Source organism: Chelonoidis abingdonii, chromosome 7 (genome assembly GCF_003597395.2).
Source record: "Chelonoidis abingdonii isolate Lonesome George chromosome 7, CheloAbing_2.0, whole genome shotgun sequence".
Taxonomy (NCBI): Eukaryota; Metazoa; Chordata; order Testudines; family Testudinidae; genus Chelonoidis; species Chelonoidis abingdonii.
Genome location: NC_133775.1, coordinates 11,473,761 through 11,496,072, shown reverse-complemented (window position 1 = coordinate 11,496,072; position 22,312 = coordinate 11,473,761). Strand labels below are relative to the sequence as shown.

Here is a 22,312-nt window from a genome sequence, read left to right as displayed (position 1 = left end):
ACCGGAATTGCTAGGGTAAAAATCTTCCGACGAACGTGCACGTGGCGCGCACACCTAACTGGAATGGATATGAGCAACACATCTCGAAGAACAACAGTTACAAAGGTGAGTAACCATCTTTTTCTTATCATTGATTTCAAAATGAACAAATCACAGTGATCTAAAAGAGGTCTTTCAGAAAGAAATCCTTCTCAATTATATTACCATGCTAATTAATATGTGAGTGAGAATAAATTTCAAACAAAACTGGAAATGAATACCCCAAAGTGGAAATAAAAAGTTTCATTCAGAAACTACATTGACTTCATTATTTGTATCTTGTACCATAGACTATGGTTAATGGGCACAGAGAAACATCCCAATCAACCAAACTTTCCTAATAACAGACAATGGAATTTTCATGTTGTTCTTGGAATTATCATGATTTATACAGAGTTATTACTTGTATTTATTACCACAACACCAATTTAACCTTACATTCCCTTATTACATCCAAAGCCCAAATAATATGTATATAGTTGCTCTAAACATGCCTATAAAGCCTAAATAAGCAATTTAGTACATCCAAAGAGTATCAAACCATTCATAAGCTGTTTGATCAAAGTACTTCCAAATGGGCTAAACCCAGGGATGCTTAAACCTATATTGTCAGCTCCAACTTGGTCAGACAGGTAGTAGGAATGAACTCCTGAGTTTACCTTTTTATACCCATTAATAAACAAAGGATGTCATTGCCAATTATCGGACCTTACCTAAAGCCAGATGAAGCAGTTTGTTACGTAGCCAATTATTTACTGTGCTTGGTTCCCAGTTAACCTTGTTTTATTTCTTTTACTGCAGCCCAACCTTAAATAAGATAACACTGCTATTTCAAATGGTCACTGCCAGTTTAACACAATAACTTCTTTCTCATGATCTCATTCTTTTTGGTCACATGCTTTGAGCCTAATGCTCATGCTAATATCCCAACTCAATTTAAAACCATAGTTCACCTTGGTTTAATGTGAGCCTATATCCCTACAACTGCAAAACCTTGAAGTGTTAAGTGAACCAAAAAAATCACAAAGAATCAAGTACGAATAGCTGTACCTTAGTATCTGTGTTATTAATGTGTATTATTACTAGGTTTTTTTGCATGTATTTCTATACTTTTCAAAACAGTTAAAACTGTATTGTACTGTAAAAAAGCAATTAATGCATGTACAAATTTGTACGTAATAATTAGTTACTGAATCCCTAACACAGGAGGCACATCAAAAAATTGCATTTTAATTCCTCATCAGTTGCACATAGAAATTAAAATAATGTACCAACTACTTCTGTTGTCTGACATGAAATGTCAGAGGTGTCCAATAGAAACTGATTTAAAAGACCATTAAATATATTATTCAAAATTGGGTCCAGCCTCTTATCTCAAATAAGCAATTTCCTGTAGTAAGCAGTACCAACAGATATTACAAAAAAGGTGACACTTTTTGTCTGTTCTTTTGGTTAGATAAAGCCAGACTGTGCTTATTTGGCTCTTCAAAAAATGGATTTGGATTCCGGGACAGTGATCTAGATATCTGCATGACCTTGGAAGGCCATGAAAATGCAGAGGTGGGAGTTCAATATTTGAAAATATGTGTTGCAATTACATTGTGTATGCTTAAAATGAAGAAAGATTTATGATCCTTCATTCACTTACTCCATGAAATATAATATTTGTTCAGTTTGTGGGGCAAGGATACATAGTTCATTGCTCAGATTTTCCTATTTATTTTTCTAGAAACTAAATTGTAAGGAAATAATTGAAGGTTTGGCAAAAATTCTTAAAAAGCATCCAGGTAAGTATTTTAAATGTACTCTACATGATATTTACTATTTACTATATTTACATGTATCTGCTTGTATGTTTTAATATTTATGGAAATGTTTTATCCTGCCTCCTCAGGTTTAAAAAACATCTTGCCTATAACAACAGCCAAAGTGCCTATAGTAAAATTTGAACACAGACGGAGTGGCTTAGAGGGAGACATCAGCTTATACAATACGCTAGTAAGTGTCTCTTTCTGTAAAAGCTAATGCATACTTTGCAGGATTGTTTGGAAAGTTTACCTACAGATGGTAATACTTAGACATCTAAAAGATGGAGATAGCATTAAAGTTACTAGGGAATAATTCTGAATCAGAAATAAAAATACCATATCCAATTTTTTTACATATTTTAATTCAAATAACCCCAAATCCTCAGCCCAGGGAGTTGGTTAGCTTTGTGGCACAGTGGTGGAGGGGCCTTCCTTTTTTGAGCTGCAGAGTCACTGTGGCCTTTCAGCTTAATGGAGCCTTTTTGTCCTTCAATTTCTGGCTCTCTCCTTACACCGTGGAAACAAACAGCTTCTCCTGCCATGGGCCTCTCCAGACCAGCAAAGGAGGGGCCATGATTTGCCCCAGATTCACTCAGTTTTTGAGTGATTCCGTCTTTGAACAAGCTGGTGTGTTCAGGTGCTAATTTTTACAAATAAACTGGTCTGAAGTCAGGCTTTAATTGTGTTCTTGTAACCACTCTGAAGTGTTGCATAGGTGTCACTGAGCATAGAATTTGCCTCCTTGGATATTTTGGCTCTCTACCTCCCCATGACTGAACTGCAAGCTATACCATATTAAACTATAAACTATTGTCTAATAATTGTCTGTTTTCCAGGCACAGCATAACACAAGAATGCTGGCTACATATGCAGCTATTGATCCTAGAGTGCAATATTTGGGATATACAATGAAAGTTTTTGCTAAGGTAATATAAGATACAGTACAACATGACTTTATTTATTATTTGTACAGCACTCTGCTCTGTGTCATTATCCCAAAGAGCTTACATGATGCTGATGCCAGCTAGAAAAGAGACAAGCAGAATCTTCTTAATCTGAGAATTAAGATGCTACCTCCTGAGTGTTTGTGTATGGGCATATTCAAGCCTTAGGGCTTGTCTATACATGTGCACTAGAAGGGTGTGAGTTCTCAAGTGCACTAAGTGTCCTGTGTAGACCCTTCTGGCACAAACTAAATCTTCCCTAGTATTCTTTAGAAATCACACCCTTCTAGAGCACATTGCTGCTCCATGTAGACAAGCCCTTAGAACCAAATTTTGCCTTGAGGTATGTATGGTGAGTTCCCATTGAAGCCAGTGAAGTTGCAAACATATTCCAGAGCAGAAATTGGCCTTAATGCTCTCTGTTGGCTGTTGAAACGTTTGTGTTTGATGGAAAGCTGATATTCTGAAAAAGTAGGTTTTAATTTCTTGAACTCAAGCCAGCTACACCAACAAAAAAGCTTAACAATATAATTGGGAATCCGAATGCATTGTGCATCCAGATGGTAATTTTTCTAGCTAAAAAAATATTTATTTCTCCTATAATCTTGCAGAAAAGCATAATAGAAATTGTTTTTTTGTGCAGGGAGATCTTGGCGATAAATGGTATGTGGCTCTGTAAATGACTTGGCATGCAGCCTCTTTGTTGACTGAAACACTATCTCTTTATTTGCTCTACATTATTTAATTGACGACATGAATGGATTTTCATGAAAAGACTAGCAGAATTTGTTTTATTATTGCGTTAGAGCTGTACCATAATACAAGCTGTTAATGAACTGCTGTCCCTTGAGATAACTGAAATATACTTCTGACTTTGATCCAGAATGGGACAGTCATTTGTCCATTGTATTATTACTTATGCTGATAATTAATTTTCAAGTTGGGATTAAACTCTATATTTACATTCTTTGGAAGAGCACAACGGGAGCTGAGAGAGGGATGTGTCTAAGCCCAGGACTGGAAGCCAGGAATTCCTGACTTTTTTTGGCTCGTACACTTCTCCTGTGGCCTGCAAATCACTTAAATCCTTTTGCCTCAGTTTCCCTATCTGTCAAAATTGGGATAGTGGAAGGTTTGATGTGTTATTAATGACAATGAATTTGAATTAATATTTACTAGAACTGTCAAGTGATGAAAAATGATTTGCAATTAATCGCAGTTTTAATTGCACTGTTAAACAATAATAGAATACCATTTATTTAAATATTTTGGATGTTTTTTATACACCTCTACCCCGATATAATGCGGCCCAATACAACATGAATTCGGATATGAAGCGGTAAAGCAGTGTTCTGGGGGGGCGGGGCTGCGCACTCCAGCAGATCAAAGCAAGTTTGACACAACGCAGTTTCAACTATAACGCGGTAAGATTTTTTGGCTCCTGAGGACAGCATTGTCGGGGTAGAGGTGTATTTTCAAATATATTGATTTCAATTACAACACAGAATACAAAGTGTACAGTGCTCATTTTATATTATTTTTTATTACATATATTTGCACTGTAAAAAAGATAAAAGAAATGTATTTCAATTCACCTCATAAAAGTAGTGTAGTGCAATCTCTTTATCATGAAAGTTGAATTTACATAATTAGAATTATTTTTTTTTACTTAACTCCCTTTAGCTGAGTGAGCCCTCGTATGCAAGGGAGGGTGGATTTTACCTCAGGTGTTTGACATGAGGCAGGGGAGGAGAGGCTGGTGCAGGGAGGCTGAATTTGCCAGGCCTCTGTTCTCTATGGCAATGTTTCTCAAACTTTTTGTGACTAAAAAATTTTTTTTCCCTCCCTCCCCCTTCCACACCTTCAGCCCCGCTCAGTGTGGGGGTTTAAACCCCCCTCAGGGTGGGGGGCGCTGGTCTTCGGCCCCTCTTGGCATGCGGGACTCTGGCCCGCGCTGCCCCTGGAGCAGTGGCTTCAGGCCCCCATCCCCACTGCCCCCGGAGCTGTGGCTTCTGCCACCCCTGGAGCTGCAGCTTCAGTCCTCTCTGACCTCCCGCTGCCCCTGGAGCTGCAGCTTCAGCCTCCTGCTATCCCCAGAGCTTGGGGCTGGGGCTTCAGCTCCCTGCTGCGGATGCTTCCTCCCCGCCCAGAGGTATGCGATTAATTAATTTTGTTTTCAGTTAATCGCAGGTGTTAACTGCAATTAATTGTCAGCCCTAATAAGGGCATTCCAGTTATAATCCTGGATTTTCATTTAAATTACATTACCTAATTCGGTTCTGTTAAAATTGTGTGTATGTCTTTTGAGTAAAGTGAACTGCCAATAAGACTTATTTGTATGCTAGACATGGGAACAGAGTTTAAAAGCACATTTATGTGTTAGTACGTGAGCACAGGGGTCAGTAAGTAGCACAAAATACTGCTGTCATTTTTCCAGACCCAGTTAATAAATGTTTTCCATTTTGATAATAGTTACAGTTAAAATATAGGTAAAAAAGATTTTTTTACAGTAATGCAAGAATTTATATTTAAAAATATTTTAAAGGGAATTTGCCAGATTAAAAATGGTATATTTCAGAAAATCTTATGTCCATATCTGTGTTACTAATAAAACCATAATAAATTGTACATTTTTCGGTTTTAATAAGGTAATTCACCATTTATGCGTGATGATTGTATTTCATAGAGCCCCGGCACTGAAAGTAGGCTAGTTAGTTTCACATTTAGGGGGTATTATACACTAGCGTAATGTAACAATTAAGAAAGTTGCAAATACCACAGGAAAATAATTAACTTCACATAAAAATCATTAAAATAAAAATTTTAAGTTAAAAATAAAACTAAAAATATGGAACCATCTTTGTTAACATAAGGTTAGGAAAACGTTGGTTTTACAACATTGAAATCTTGGAACTAAATTGAGCTGGATATCAAAAACTGCACAGCTTTAGTGGCTGCTTTGGAAAATTTGAGCCATAGGATTTGGAAGACATTTTCCCATCAGATCATTGAAGCTTTATGAATTGATCAAATTTTGTTACTGAACTGCTTGACAGTGTCTCTCTCTAAATTTGTCAACATTTCTCTTTCAGGCTTGATTAAACAGTTTTTAATTCTGAAATAGTAATTGAGTTTTTGTTCATTGCCATAGTTTACAGAGTTAAATACCATGGCGTTTAATTTTCATTCAGTGCTTTCTTCAAAATCTATTCTGTCCAGCGCTGCGACATTGGAGATGCATCCAGAGGAAGCCTATCTTCATATGCGTATATCCTGATGGTGTTGTACTTTCTGCAACAGAGAAATCCCCCAGTTATCCCAGTTCTTCAGGAGGTTGGTTTTCAGGAAAAGATGTAATGGAAAAAGTGGCATTGTTTTTTTCAAGTCAGATTTGAGAATTTTTTGCCCTAAGGGTAAGGGGTGCAAATGAAAATCCTGGGCCTCTTTTCATCATCCGTTTTCTAACTTCTACTTTGTAATGTAAGTAAAACTTAAAAAGAAAACAGCAGCAAAACCAGGAATGTATTTTGGACCTGGTTATGTGCTACTGCATTCACTTTCTTGGGTTTTGGTCAAATTACAGTGTTTGTATCATCAACATAAAGAGGACTCAGTCAGCAAGGAGATGTAATGATGGCCCAAGTCAGAAGTCCTGAGTTCTAATTCCAGCTCTGCTCTTGACTTGCTGTATGACTTTGGGCATATTACTCAAATGCTCTTCCGCTTCCTCATCTGCAAAAGAGGGGTGATGTTTATGATCCTACCTGTTAAGGTGTTGGAACAATTAATGTTTCTGTCGCTTTGAAGATAGTGTTACATAAATGCTAAGAAATTTTACTAATAAAATAACGATATATACCTCCATTACTATTTAAGGTCAGGCAAACTGCACTTATTCAGCCATCTGCCTTTCCCTGAAATGTTGACATTCTCTAGAGCTCCCTGATAGGAGTAATTCTCAGATCTAGCTACCTTTTTCTTCATTCCATAAAAGAGGAACTCTGGCTGAGTCACTCTATTTGAGACCATTACTTCATTGCCATTACTTTAATGATCTGGTAATTGCTACTTCTGGGGCTGTATTTAAGTAACAGCTGAGTCTCCCTTTGGCCTATCTAAATTAAAGTCATGATCGGTGAGGCCAGGTATGGTCTCTTTTAATTTAGAAATTTAATAGGAAAAAGGAGCTGAGTGCAACCAGGTGGGATGATTTTATGCACATTTTCATAGTTCTAAGGAATAAAGAAATTAAAATACATGAAATATTTGGTAGATGAGCAGAATTGCCTATACGTAAAATGCATTTGAATGTTTTCCGTGTAATGCCAAGCACCTTTCAAACAAATACTGAAATAAAAAGCTGTTCTTGCAGTACTCTTTAAAACAAAACTGTCACTGTTTTATGATTACTTAAACCCAGGGTGGCAGTGAACACTAGGAAGATAACTGTTCTTGTGTTTTTGCAGATATTTGATGGAAAACAGATTCCTCAGAGAATGGTTGATGGATGGAATGCCTTTTTCTTTGATGACATGGAAGAGCTGGTAATATTCCAATTCCAAAATACTCACTAAAACTTAGGGCTTGAAAACATGGGAGAGCTTTACCAGTTATACCAGTATAGTTAAATTATACTGTTACACTGTTATACCTCCCCGTGTAGATACTCATACTCCAGTATAAGAGTAAGCTAAACCGAAAAACCCAAACTGCTTCCAAAGCAACATAAGTTAAAGCAGAAAAAGGCACTCTTGTACTGGAATAAGTGTCCACATGAGGAGTTATGGCAGTATAAAAATATCCATTTAAAGTCATGGCTTAGTTTATACAGGTATAACTTTTTTTCCTGTAGACAAGCCCTTTATTAAAATGTGTAGTTCAGGGGGGAAAGTACTTGGTTAATTGTACCTATACGAACTGTGTCTTAAATTGCATGTAGAAGAAGCGTTTGCCTTCACTTGGAAAGAACACTGAGTCACTTGGAGAACTCTGGTTAGGGTTGCTGCGATTCTACACTGAAGAATTTGACTTCAAGGAATATGTGATCAGCATTCGGCAGAAGAAACTACTAACCACCTTTGAGAAACAGTGGACATCCAAATGTATTGCCATTGAAGGTACCTGTTTGTTGAATTTCTGTTCTGTTATGTGACAAAACAACAAATGCTTGGGGATCTGATCTCCCATTGATGCACAGGATCTTTACATGGGGAACTCCCATTAATAATAATGAGACTTTGGTTTGCAAATCCTACAGCAAATGTAAATGGGACAATAGACCCCTAACTTTTAATATTTCTTCTGTGCATAATTTAAATCTGTTTTAAACCCATTGCAATCAATAACCCAAAAATTGCTCTGCTCCCACCTGTGAGTGTACGTAATATGGGACCTTACACATTTAAATAGATGTACGAAATGAGAGAATACTTTATGCTGCAACATATTTTGCCCACTCTTGGATATTTTTCTTCCTTCTCTTAGATCCCTTTGACTTGAATCATAATCTTGGTGCTGGAGTCTCCAGAAAAAGTAAGATATTTATTCCTACTATAGAGCTTTTACTAATTTCTAATGCAAAGTGCCTTTCTTTTGTCTTCCAATGATTTTATCTTCTCTTCAATAGTGACCAATTTCATAATGAAGGCATTTATCAATGGGAGAAAACTGTTTGGTACCCCATTCTATCCAGTCCTGGGAAGAGAAGCTGTAAGTTCTCTTTGTTTGTGTCTTAAGCTTTAGTATAATTTCCTTTCCTATATCCATCAGAATGGTGTATTCTCTTGGCTTCTTTCAAATGTGTATGACACGCAGTCATGCATAAACTGAATAAAAAAGGTACAACTGGATAGAAGGCTGAGTACGAGGGATATAGAAACAGACCAATAGGTATTTTCAGCAGAAGGGAGCTATGTAGTAGATCAAACCCTTTGCAGTAGTAAGTACTGCATTGACAACTTCCCAGAAGCACCTGAGTTGTATATAGATTTATATAATATTTTTATTAAAAAAGAGTAAACATATAACCATTGTAATTATATTTTATTTGATAAACAAATAAAACTTGTTTATTGCTTGAGTTCCTCAGCAATAAACATGTGAAGCTGATGAGCTTTGTTCTTGTCTTGTACTTACAGACAGGGAGCAGCATTTGGCTCTCCAACTCTGTGCTGAGCAGCTCTAATGTAGAAAATACATCATCAAAAGGGAAGAGAATCCTAAATTTTATCTAGGAGCAAAAAGTTGAGTGTGAAGCCTTAGAATCATGATCGATACTAGTTTTCTTGATAAAACAGTCAGAAGACTTGTTGCTTAATCAGCTTTAAAACACACTGAAGGCTTTAAGAACTTTGGTGATGGTCTGAATTAGATGCTAAATAGAAGGAACAACCCCATCAGTCTTTGCACATACCCAGTATTATTAATTTCTACATTGGGTGGTAATGACTGGTTGCTCATTAAGAAAGTAAACTTTTCAAGCCTAACCAATAGAACGTGTACTGTTCACTGTAAACCACTATCAGAAATTCATTCCCATTGAGCGATCAGTTTTTCAAAGAATCTATGCTTGCAGACTGGTGCTTCTCCCCTGAGGAAGGATCTTAGCTGAAACACGTGTATCTTAGACAGAAAACAAACATCATCTTTGGAAAAACCTCAAAATAATAGCTAAGCCGGTGGCCAGCTGGGATTATCTAGATAAGGAGGGATTTTCAAAAGCACTAAGTGAGTTAGGAGTGCAAGTCCCATTGATTATTAATAGAACTTGTGCTCCTAAGTCACTTAGGTGCTTTTGAAAATCTCAGCCTTACCGTTTGCTTATATCTTAAAAGCAAAACAAAAAAAACCCACCATCAAAATCTGCAAATTGGACATATAACTAGTAAATGTAAATAAGTATGGCTATCATTATTACCATGGTCGTCCTTCTTCAACTCCTTCCATTTGTTGGTTACACTCACTTGTATTTTGTCTTAACTTGCATCATATGCTCTTTGTGGGAGGGTCTGTTTTTTGCTCTGTGTTCGAACAGTATCTAGCCCAGTGAGTGCTGATCTGATTGGGGCTTTTGAGTGTTGCATATATACAATTAATAAGTAATAAATTAACATGTTGGACTTAATTTTGAACAAAATGTATGTGTGTCTATATAATAACCACATCCCAGATTATTATTAATCAGCCTTTTCTCAAGCAGCATCTGTGTTTATTGTTTGCAACGGCATTCAACAAGATGCTCAAGTATCTAAATGGAAATATCTTGGATGTTCTTCAATTTGCAGTACTCTGTCTCAAAGTTTCATCCAACGTTTTACAGAAAAGTTGGCCAAGTCAGCGTATGCCCTAACTGTGCATCCTAACGTCAGGGAAATACCATGAATTATGGTGTTATAATGTTTTATTTATTCAAAGCACTTTTATAAACAACTAATCCCTGCACTCCCAATCAAACCCCATTCATACAGATGGGGAAATCACTTAACCTCAAGTCCACAACGGGAGTCTGTTCCAGAGCTGTGATTAGAACAGGAGAGTTACCACACTCACTCCTGTAGACCAAGCTGCTCACTCTTTATAAAACACATATTTTGGTTTTAACTTAGACTAAATTAAAGGCTGTGTGGAGTCTGTCATAGAATGAATGTGAAAGGGTAGGAAATGTCAGCATGCCACCCCACTTTAGGTCTTTGGGAAAATCTGATTTATCTGTCCTCTGTTGTAAATTAATAAATGAATAACTTCTGTAGTGTAAAAGTCTGACACTTGTCTGCAGGAATACTTCTTTGACTCCAAAGTATTGACAGATGGGGAGCTGGCACCCAATGATAGATGCTGCCGTGTCTGTGGAAAAATTGGTCACTACATGAAGGACTGTCCAAAAAGGAGAAGGTGGGTAAAATACATGAAGCAGTCATCTTAAATTAAAATTTATTTAATTCAGATCATCATATTAAGTGAGGAGGACTTTCATGGCTTGTATATTCAATGCAGATAAGAAAAACATATTACAGAGAATACGTTTTCCTTATCAGAGCTTCCCATTTGTCCGTCTTAAGAATCCACTGACCTCACCTTCCCATCCCCTTTTTGCTTTGCCCAAGCTATATGACTAACCACAACCAATTCACAGTGCTCCCCTGAAAGCACATGCTCACACATGCATGGCTGAACTAACAAGACATGTGCTAAACACCAATATTATCATCTGCTCTTTGTTGCAATCAATCCTGTAGCCTTTGTCAGTACATGTCTATTTAGATTGTAAGCTTTGGGAGGAAGGACTACATTTTACCACATGACTTCAAAGTGCACAGCTGTATAAACTATTACAGTGGATTATTGTATTACTTATGATGAAGAAACAGTACAGGTTAAGGAAAGGTTGTTCCTTATTCCTCACATTAATTCCAGTTTGCCATTTCTTCTGCCAGTGCTCAGCATTTGAAAGAGCACCACTGCTTCGTGCTACATCCATCAATGCTGTTACTAGGCCAGGCCCAGGATGCTAATGTATTCTTCCTGAGAAGTAATACTTTCTGTTGTAGCATCTCCACCATCCAACAGAAACTGAGTTCATTGACTCCACTACAAGCTGTTCCTTAACTATCCCAGGCTCTGGAAAGTGTTTCCCTGCGGGCTCTGGGTTTGTTGTATTCCAGTACATATGTTGGTCATGATATTCCTTCACTGGACATAGGAACTGTAGAACCATACAGACGATGTTTTGGCACCAGTGTTAATAAACTTTACCATTTAGGCTGAAGAAGAAGGAGAATGAGAAAGACGATGAAAAAGAAGTGAAGGAAGAGGACAGGGAGACTAGAGAGAAGAGATGTTTCATCTGTGGGGATGTGGGACATGTTCGAAGGGATTGTCCTGAATTCAAACAAACTCGACAGAGAACTAACAGCGTGCCAGGTAAACAAGCAGTCTCATCTGTGATGGTTTCTGTTATTCTCATTAGAAAGTTCTGAGGCTATTCTATTCGGGTTTCTACACCACCCTCCTCAGCATTGCACCTTCTCACATTTGCAGCCCAAGACACACACTGTAATTGTTATCACAAGCTTCATTATAAGCACCTCTTTTCTCTAAAAGGGATGTTGCCTCAAGCTTTAGAATCTTTGGACCAGATTCTTGAATCCAGATGTGCTGAGTTCATCACAAGACAAAGTGAATGGATGGAAGAAGGTGTATTTAAGTCACCTTTCCACTCTCTTGATCCTGGAAAAGTTGGGGAGGTATTTTGGACCGCAGCGTAATTTAAAGCAACCTAAGCACTGCTGTAAGTTAAGCCACCAGGAATGGCCATTGAAGGGTCTGTTTTGCTGGCTAAGGATTTAGCATGTTAGGCAATACCACTGGCCTGCTCACACTACACCATGTTGTAAGGGCCAGGAGTGTCTGGTATAAAGTCAGCTGCACCAGCTTAATCCCTCTTGGGTATTCCCCTATGTAAACAGAATTCTGAACTGTTTTATGCTGCATGACCAGCTCAAAGCAGCTACAATAGGGGGCAGGGATCCTAGCTCTTGTTCACTGAGACCCATGGAGAAGTAGACCGGGGTTCTCAAACTGGGGGTCATGACTCCTCAAGGGGTTGTGAGGTTAATATGTGAGCATCACAAGCTGTCATCCTCCATCCCCAAGCCCTGCTCCAGAATTTATAATGGTATTAAATATGAAAAAATGTGTTTTTAATTTCTAAGGGGGATTGCACTCAGAGCCTTACAGTGTGAAAGTGCATTCCATTATAGCCATGACAGCAGGAGGATGGTGGTTTAATTAACACTAGATTTTATTTGTCTCTTTGCACAAATAAACATACTTTTAAATTATAAACCTTTTTCTGTCTTGAAGTGCTTTATAGTTGGAGATGGGTCTAAGATGTAAAGTTGAAATCCAAAATCCTTTAGAGTTTAATGGTGTTTGGATCCAGGGTTGTGGTCATACACCTCTCTTACATAATATTATCAGACTCCCCTGCACATCTCTTTCTGAAATGATAAAAATATAGTTTCTCACTGTTTGGCAAGAGTGGGTTAAAGAAAGATCCTTGGAACATGACTGAGTGGTCTGAGGGGCCCAACAGCATAACACAGTGAGAAAATAAGTATAGTTTGAGTATGAGGACTGAGAGTGAGGAAAGAACAAGACCAAACAGTGGTAGATAACCAGAGGAGCTGGGAAGGGAAGAGTAAGGAGGAAAGTGTTGGGAGAAGATGTCTCTATTTGTGCTGTCAAGGTGGAGGCTTGGTGCGTAGCAACCCAGGATGTGAATGTACAGCGCAGCAGCTGACGCACACTAAGTCACCACGAGGCTCCTGTTACCACGCACTAAAAGCTCCTTAATACATTTTGACAGCAGTACATCAAAGTGCACTATGGAGCTTAATGCTCAGCAGCAGTGTATGCATGACCAATCAGTGCATGGCAAGCTAGCGCACTACAGATTTACACATATTTATCCTGCACGAAGTTTCTGTGTAAACAAGGTCTTTGGATGGGGAGAGCTATATAGTTGTGCGGAAATTTTGATGGGTCCAGGCCTCAGTTAATCTTACTACAGCCCTGCTCTTTAACCAACACACCAAATATCATGAACTAGTTCTTTTTATTGCCTGTATGTATCATTCACAAGACCACTTACAGTATCCCTTGGTAGGAGCTCATGTCCTTGTCTCTCTGTGGTATTGTAAAATGCTGTCACATATTGTTTTGACAAAACCAAATTCTGTGAACCCACAGAATATCTTGCTTTTTAGACTAGCAAAGAAAAAATGATAATTCTATGTAATTTCAATTAACTGCTGTAGTAGAATGTTCTACATGCTGTCTACTGCTTTGTGGATCTCTCTCAAAGTGAAGGTTCTTCTGTATGAGATTCATAGATTCATAGACTCTAGGACTGGAAGGGACCTCGAGAGGTCATCGAGTCCAGTCCCCTGCCCTCATGGCAGGACCAAATACTGTCTAGACCATCCCTGATAGCCATGTATGTTTAAACTACTCTTATATCTCCAGAGAGAGATTCCACAGCTCCTATGGCAATTTATTCCGTGTTTCACACCTGGCCGTGAAAACCTTTCCCTATGTTCCAACCTAATCTCCCTTGCTGCGTTAAGCCATTGCTTCTTGTTCTCATACTAGAGGCTAAGTGCGAAGCAGTTTTCTCCCTCCTCTGCGACCACACCTTTTAATACCTGAAAAATCTATCATCCCATGTCGTCTCTCTTTTCCAAACTAAGTAAACCAGTTCTTTCAGCCTTTCCCTTCATGGTCATGTTCTACACCTTTAATCATTCTTGTGCTCTTCTCTGACCTCTCCATTTCCAATCTTTCTTGAAAATGCGGCGGTCCCAGAACTGGGACCACATACTCCAGCTGAGCCTTACCGCGCAAGTAGAGCGCAAGAAGCTTCTTTGTGTCTGTATTAACACACACTGTTAATGCATCCAGAATCACTTTCTTGTTTTCACGTATCACACTGCTGACTAAGTTAGCTTGTGGTCCACTATGCCCCCCTAATCTCTTTCCGCCTTATCCTTCCTTAGGACATCCTTCTTCCCATTCTGTAATTGGCAAACTTGTGTCCTTCCTACGTGGACGGCAGCCTCTTGGCATTTTTGTCTTTATTGACTCATCCGTTTACCTCAGACCATCTTCTCCACATTTGTCCGATCCTTTTGAATTTTGACCTGTCCTCCAAAGCTCTTGCACTCCCTCCATCTTGATATTCGCTGCCATTAATAAGCGAGTTCCTATGCAACATTAAGTCGCGATGACTATGACAGAGCCGTCCCAAACGACCCTGCGAAACCACCAATTAGTTATACCTTTCCAAGAGGTTCGGGAGCCATTAATAACCACTTCTGGGTCACGTTTCAGCCAGTTATGCACCCACCTTATAGTTAGCCCCATCTAAATCTGTATTTGCTAGTTTTCATTAACTATCATGCAACCTTAATCACTGCTTTACTAAATCTAGACCACATCCACGCTTCTCCCTTATCCCCACGACTGATTCCTAATCAAATACGCTATAAGATTGTTGGACATGATTGGGTTCTTTACAAATCCTTGCTGGCTATTTCCCTATTGTACCTTACCACTTCAAGTGTTTTGCGTCTTTCTTTTAATTACTTGCTCAATTATCTTCCCTGCACAGAGTTAACTAACTGATCTGTGTTTACCTGGTTTTTTATTTCCTTTTCTTATATGGCACTATATTTGCCTTTTTCCAGTCTTCTGGAATCTCTCCCATCTCCCATGACTTTCCAAAGATAATAGCTAGAGGCTCTGATACCTCCTCTATTAACTCCTTGAGTATTCTAGGATGATATTCTAGAATGAGGCAAAAATACCATTAGAGTGGAGAGGTGTTTAGAATGAGACTTCCTGTGTTGCAATTGCAGAGGGAGGAATGGGGGATCAGTGGTTTAAAATTTCTGAAAAAATGTCAGGCAGAGCAACCCTTACATAAAACAGTGATTGACATTAGAATAGATTTTTAAGCGTCTTAATATTTTACAACAATTTTTCCCTGACTTGCTTTAAAACCATTATGTAAGTAGTCTAGTGTCTAGTCTTAGTTTCAGAATATCATATTTTATTCCTCATTCAAATTTTTATAGTATTGTCTTTCATTCCCTGACTGATGCATTTAATAATAATGATAATACTTCAGATTTGTGTAGTGCATTTCCTCTTCAAAGTGCTTTGCAAACATTAACCCTCCAGCATCCCTCTGAGGTAGGTAAATATAATCCCACAAAGGCTTTGAGTAAAATTTTCAAAAGCACTTAAATAATTTAGGAGAGTAGGTCCTATTTTAAAAACTGACTTTGGAGCCAAAGTCTCATTGAAAGTGAAGGAGTTAGGTTCCTTTGTTTCAGAGTTGCTTTTGAAAATGTTTATCCCTTTTTTGCATTAGGGTTTTTTGGCAACAATTTCACAATGTTGCTAATACTGGTAAAGTTCCACTGCTGGTAGCAATGCTTGAAGCTCTGGTTTAGATGGGGCTTCCATGACTACTGGATAAGGAGCCTTGTTTACATGAGCATTCATATTGCTCAGAGCAAAGTTAAATGGCCAGTTGTGTTGCACTCATTGCTAACACCTGTTTTCATTAATGGATAAATTTCCTACTGTAGACAGGGCTAATGAGATTAAGTGATTTGCCTAAACCATACAGTGAGTTTTGATTAGAACTCAGGAGTTTCTGGCTCCTGGTCCTGTCCCTACTGTTATTCAAGATAGTTAAGTCCAAAGCTGACTGCGAAGAGTTACAGAGGGATCTCACTAAATGAGGTGACTGGGCAGCAAACTAGCAGATGAAATTCAGTGTTGATAAGTACAAAGTAATGCGCACTGAAAAAAATAATTCCAGCTATGCATCCAAAATGATGGGGACTTAATTAGCTATTACCCCTCAAGGAGATGATCTTGGAGTCATCATGGGTAGTTCTCTGTGAACATCTGCTTAGTGTACATACAGCAGCAGCCAAAAAAGCTAACTATGTTAGGAACCATCATGAAAGGGGTAGAGAAGACAGAAAATATCATAATGCCACTACATAAATGCATAGTAATTCACACCTTGAATATTGCTTGCAATTCTGGTAATCCCATCTCAAAAAAGATATATTAGAATGGAAAAGGTACAGAGAAAAGCAACAAAAATGATTAGGGGTATGGAACACTTTCCATACGAGGAGAGATTAAGGACTGGGGCTGTTCAATTTAGAAAAGAGACAACTGGGGGGGGCATGATAGAAGTCTATAAAATCGTGAATAGGGTGGAGAAAGTGAATAGCTAACTTTTATTTATCCCTTCATATAACATAAGAACAAGTGGTCCCCCGGTGCAGCAGATTTAAAACAAATGTAAGGAAATACTTCTTCACGCAATGCACAGTCAAACTTTGGAACTCGTTGCCAGGGGATGATGTGAAGGTAAAAAGTCTAACTGGGTTCAAAAATTAGATAAGTTAATGAAGGATAGGTCCATCAGTCACTATTAGCCAAGATGGTCAGGGATGCAACCCCGTGTTCTGGGGATCCCTAAACCTCTGACTGCCAGAAGCTGGGGCTGGATGACGGGATGGACTGCTTGATATTTGCCCTGTTCTATTCATTCCCTCTGAAACGTCTGGCAATGACCACTGTCAGAAGACAGGATACTGGGCTAGGTGGAGCACTGGTCTGACTCAAGATAGCTGTTCTTATTTCTTAGAATGCATTGTCTCTTGATTTATATTAAAACTTCTATTTATGGTATTTTCTTGTTTAGGTGCCCAGTTGGTCCGAAGCTTGGTAAATGCACAGCTAGTGACAGGTTCAGTTCAACAGCAAGTGGAACGACCATTACGTACCAGACAACCATCAGAATGTGTAAGTTCCAGTTAGCTTGAAAGTTTTAATTACAATTAGAAGTATTTTATTTTAAACCAGTAAACCTGGTTTGTGCTGGTAAGATTTTTGCACTAATTGCTCTGAATGACTTCTGGTTTTTATAATAACAGTGCATTTACTCAACAGTACCAGCTACTCAAACTGATATCTGGGTTGCCATGCATTGTCACTTAGAGATCACTTGTGGTTTCTCAGAATGGAAACTGCATGGGCAAGCTTCATTCTGGGTAACCAGCAGTTCTTAAAGGCCAGCATTGCTTCCAGTCAGTCTAAACTAAGAGGCTTTGTGCCTAGTTATCACAGAGATGAGCTTATTAGAAATGCTCAGAGTTATAACTAGATCTGAACTAGAGCACAGCTCAACTCATCCATGCAAGAGACTGTGAATTGGTGATAATTGTGATTGGTCTCTCCCTTATCTTAAAAAAATGAAATAAGTCAGGGCCTTTCGATGGTTGGTTGGGATGATGACCATCAGGGGAAGGTAGAAAAAATGGGAAGCAGAAGGGAGAAGAATTCTCATTACGAAGAGACAAAGAAAACATTGTCCCTCGTGTTATTTCAAAATTCATAAGTAAGTGTTCTGTAGAATGCACTATAACAGGGGTAGAGTCTTGGTAATATACCACCTCATTATAGTGATCTGCTAATGTGTGTGGGTTACATGCCACCAAATACACTTTTACATTTTAAAAATGTCCGTAGTAGTAAGTCCTCAGTTATATTTTTTTAAACTTGTATAAGCTATTAAGCTAGCAGTTGTCTCTGCCAGTTCTCAGTCCTTGCCTTTCTCTTCCTGGTTTGATTAAACTGCCTGAGACTGATGCAGAAGTAACTGGAGTAGCAGCAAGGGGCAAGTGCTTTGCCTGTTGCACATCAACCACCACCACAGTAGGGAGCCAATTTGTGGGTTGTCAATGTGGAAGAGAAACCTATGGGTTGGGAGAGATTTAAGGGAAGTGTTACTATCCTACAGGCTGCTGGAGGGAAGAACCTGTTGACCTAGACAGAGAGAGGAGCAGCCAAGACAATAGATCAGGTGCAGGAACTCTGTAAAGAATTGTGCTAAGGGAGCAGGGAAATTGTCTCTTTCCCTGCCAGGCCAGTTCTTGGCATGATCCTCTACCCTGTGGCAGCAACAAGCAGCTTTCCCGGGCTCTTCTCTACTCCTGTGTTTATCTGCTGTATGGGAAGAGCTTGGAGAGAGAAAGAAGAGAGCCTGCTCTCCTGCTAATGCTATAATAACATCGCCTCGTAAGCCTGGCACGAAGAAGTGGTAGATAGGCCGCGTCTTTGGAGTGACAATTTCTCATGTGTTATTCTCAGTAGTGGCATTGTAGCTGTGTCGCCCCCAGGATCCTAGAAAGACAAGATGGGTGAGGTAATATCTTTTATTGGACTAACTTCTGTTGGAAAGGCGTTCGAAAGCTTCTCTCTCGCCAACCGAAGTTGATTCAGTAAAAGATATTACTTCACCCACCTTGCCTTTCTAATTTCTCATTAACAGTTTAAATAAAGATTTAAAAATTACTGGGTGTTTACCATGGAAGCATGTACAAAAATGCATGTGGAGCTGAGAGCCACTCTTGGGGTATGGCTGCACTTACAGCCATACAGTACTGCCACGGGAGCGCTCCCGTGGCAGCGCTTTGAAGTGCGAGTGTGGTCGCAGCGGCAGCGCTGGGAGAGAGCTCTCTCAGTGCTGCAGGTACTCCACCTCCCGGTGGGGATTAGCTTACAGCGCTGGGAGCCGCGCTTACGCTGGTGCTTTGCAGTGCTGTAACTTGCTGCGCTCAGGGGCATGTTTTTTCACACCCCTGAGCGAGAAAGTTGCAGCGCTGTAAAGCACCAGTGTAGCCAAGGCCTTGAACTCTTTACTGAGGAGGGAGGTAAACCTGTTGGGATTTTGAGGGAATTAGTGAGGTTCTGTGCTATAAAAAAAAAATAAGCAGGAAAAGACACTTCTGATCACAAATCAGAACCTGATGTTGGAGGAACCTAATAGTGGCTTAGGGCTGACAGTTGCCCAGCATAACTTTTCTGACTGTGGGATGTGCCAAATGCAGTTAACAGGCCAAATTCTGCACTGGTGAAAATGGAAGTCACTGGAGCTTTTTCGATTTACACCAGCAGAGAATTTGGCTCAACATGTGTCAGAGCTCAGATAATGTGTTGGTGGGTAGCATCTACATTCCTTGTGAGGAGTATTATACATCAGGTGCTTATTAAAGAGAAACACATTAAATAGCTAGTGAACTAATGGAAATACGTACTTTTTTTTCCCCTCCAGTCTGATTCGCATCAGTCATCTTACTCTCCACAGCCTCAGCAATTTACACAGAATTCCTCTCAACCAGCCTCTATTAACCAGGCTCAGCCACAACCAATGTCCCAGTCTAAGCACGTTCCACAGCCACAGCAGGGTGCACAGCCACCCCATCAGGTCCAGCTGCCTTTGTTTAACTTTACCCAATCTCCCCCAGGTCAGTATTCCACCTTGCATAACCTGGGACTACTTCAGATGCACCATCACCACCAAATTCAGCTTCCCAACACTTCATGGCCTATTCATGGGCCCGTTATTCATTCTGCACCGGGTAACCCTCCTCATTCAACAAATGTTCCATTTTCTGTGAGGTCTGGCAGCAGCAACATCACAAATAACCAGAGCAGTGTAAGCTTGAATGATCCCAGTATCATCTTTGCACAGCCTGCTGCCAGGCCTATGGGAATCCCCAGCACTTCTCATGAGGGACACTGGCACAACCCCGTGACTCCAAACTCACTGGTGAACAATGGCACTGTGGGGAATTCAGGTAACTCTTCTCTATTGTATCAAACATCTCGCACTTTTTGTACAAATGCTAAATGTTACAGAACCAGTTAACTCTCTAAATCTATTTTACCCTAAAGAAATGTGAAGTTTAAAGAACTGAGTCACTTGCACCGGCTGTACAATTTTACACTTTTTCTAGAAAAACTACATAAATCTGGGTTGGATATTAGGGATTGGTGATCCTGCCATTAGCATCCACAGGAAACATGGTGGCACTTTCCATTGAGAAATCCAGTAGTATTAGTGTTGGCAGAAGGAAGTGAACCTTTTGGGGGTTGGACTTGATGACCTCTTGAGGTCCCTTCCAACTCTGATACTCTGATTATTTACAGCAATGTAAAAGAGGCAATGTTGATGCAACAGTAAGGCTGAGAAATCAAGCACTTAGTTCAGAAAATTCCAGTAATTAAATATGAACCTCAACCATAATACTATGAATTTTTCTCAGTTTATACCTTTATTATTATAATACATTAGACAAAAAAAGTTATTTTAAAAGAACATTAGTAAGGTTGCAAAGTCATATTCTCAAAAGTTAGGAAATGCCAGAATTAAGGTTGCCCGTGCAACCTTAATTCAGCTCCCTTGGGCAGAGGCCGACTTAGAATACATTATCACATACTATTTTTCTACAGCACTAGTACCTCATTCAGTGCACAGGGTACATGGTGCTCACTTAGTGAATCAATATTTTTTTCCTTCTCTTTGTTCAATGAATGATCCTGCCTTGGTTACTGCACACTATTCAAACTCTGCTCTGAAGGCAGAATTATTAATTTCCTATGGACTTTTCTGTGGTGCTTATCACTATAGTGTCTGAGTCCTTCATGAACGTTAATTAATTAATCTTCACAACACTTTTTTGAGGGGACGAGGGACAGAGAGGTTAAAGTGAAAAGTTTCCACTCATTTTAGATACCCAGTTTGAGACCCCTAGGGCCTGAGTTTTCAGCGTACTTAGCATTGTACAGCGTTTTATATACTCAGGCACAGCTACTGTTGAGTTCAGTTGAAGCTGTTAAGTGCTCAGCGCTTCTGCAAATCAGACCCCAGGATTTCAAATCAGATACCCAAAAAATGAGGAACACAATAGTGACCGCCTCTGAAAAGTTAAGCGACTTAAGTGGCATCACAGAGTTTCTCTGTAGTAATGGCAGGGATACAGTCCAGTTCTCCAGGCAGCATTCAAATACCTTAACCGTGAGAGGATCCTTTCTCTTCTTGGAACCCCCTGCCACATTCATTACACACCTTCCAACTTCTGCAACAAAGGAGGCAGAGATCCTACAGACAGCCTTCTTTACTACACAACTCTGATTCATCCTAGAGCACCATTCATCCTGTGCACTGAATAAGTCAGGGGTCCTGTGGAAAAAATGGCATGTGCTCTTGTGAAGACTCATTAGGGGACTGTATTAAGGTTGCACAGGGAACCTTAAAGCTGGCGTTTCCTAACAATTTGAGTGCTTTCTTCTAATACAGTTTTTTTGTATATAATTTGCAAAATTTAAAAAAATGAAAAAACAAATTCCATTATGTGACAACCACATGGTTCATCAGCAATACCAGTCTACGTAATGCATATGTAAAAGGTTTTTTGCTTGGAGCAGTGAGAACTACATGAGATTGATGAAGAACCTCATGAAGAAACTTGCACAAATACAGACAAACTACATGAGAGTTGGTCTCTGATATCACAAAAGGCTTGATACTACAGCTCTATCCCGATATAATGTGGTCCTCGGGAGCCAAAAAAATCTCACCTCCTTATAGGTGAGACCGCGTTATATTGGGTTTGATCCGGTGCAGCGCACCGGCAGAAGCCAGTATGCCATGCCGGACTGGACCAGCTTCCCTGGTGGTGATTTAAAGGGCCCGGTGCTCCAGCTGCTACAGGAGCCCCTGGCCCTTTAAATCACCGCTGAAGCTCCGACAGTGGGGCTCGGGTGGGGATTTAAAGGGCCCGGGGCGCCCCGCAGCAGCTGGAGCTGCTGGCCCTTTAAATCACCATCCAAGCCCAGCTGCCAGAGCCCCAGCGGACATTTAAAGGGCTTGGTGCTCCAGCCTCTGCGGGGAGCCCAGGTCCCTTTTAATCACCGCCGGAGCTCTGGTAGCGGGGCTTGGCCAGGGATTTAAAGGACCTGGGGCTCCCCACTGCTTTACCGCATTATATCCGAATTCGTGTTATATCGGGACACGTTCTATGGGGGGAGAGGTGTATTAGTTTTATTAAAGAATATTTTGAAATTAATAACTATGGATCATTCATA

General features: G+C 39.7%; 1 protein-coding gene across 2 annotated transcripts in view; it reads left to right on the top strand.

Moving 5' to 3' along the window:
- Window positions 1-22,312, top strand: part of TUT4 (terminal uridylyl transferase 4) — an 83,432-nt gene that overhangs the window by 58,613 nt on the left and 2,507 nt on the right. For both annotated transcript variants that reach the window (XM_075067613.1, XM_075067614.1), the window contains exons 16-28: window positions 1,496-1,599; window positions 1,769-1,826; window positions 1,934-2,037; window positions 2,684-2,773; window positions 6,011-6,124; window positions 7,258-7,335; window positions 7,731-7,908; window positions 8,276-8,323; window positions 8,418-8,500; window positions 10,566-10,681; window positions 11,550-11,710; window positions 17,085-17,185; window positions 19,497-20,022. In XM_075067613.1, the coding sequence (XP_074923714.1) occupies window positions 1,496-1,599; window positions 1,769-1,826; window positions 1,934-2,037; window positions 2,684-2,773; window positions 6,011-6,124; window positions 7,258-7,335; window positions 7,731-7,908; window positions 8,276-8,323; window positions 8,418-8,500; window positions 10,566-10,681; window positions 11,550-11,710; window positions 17,085-17,185; window positions 19,497-20,022 (1,761 nt within the window). The remainder of the gene's footprint in view (window positions 1-1,495; window positions 1,600-1,768; window positions 1,827-1,933; window positions 2,038-2,683; window positions 2,774-6,010; window positions 6,125-7,257; window positions 7,336-7,730; window positions 7,909-8,275; window positions 8,324-8,417; window positions 8,501-10,565; window positions 10,682-11,549; window positions 11,711-17,084; window positions 17,186-19,496; window positions 20,023-22,312) is intronic.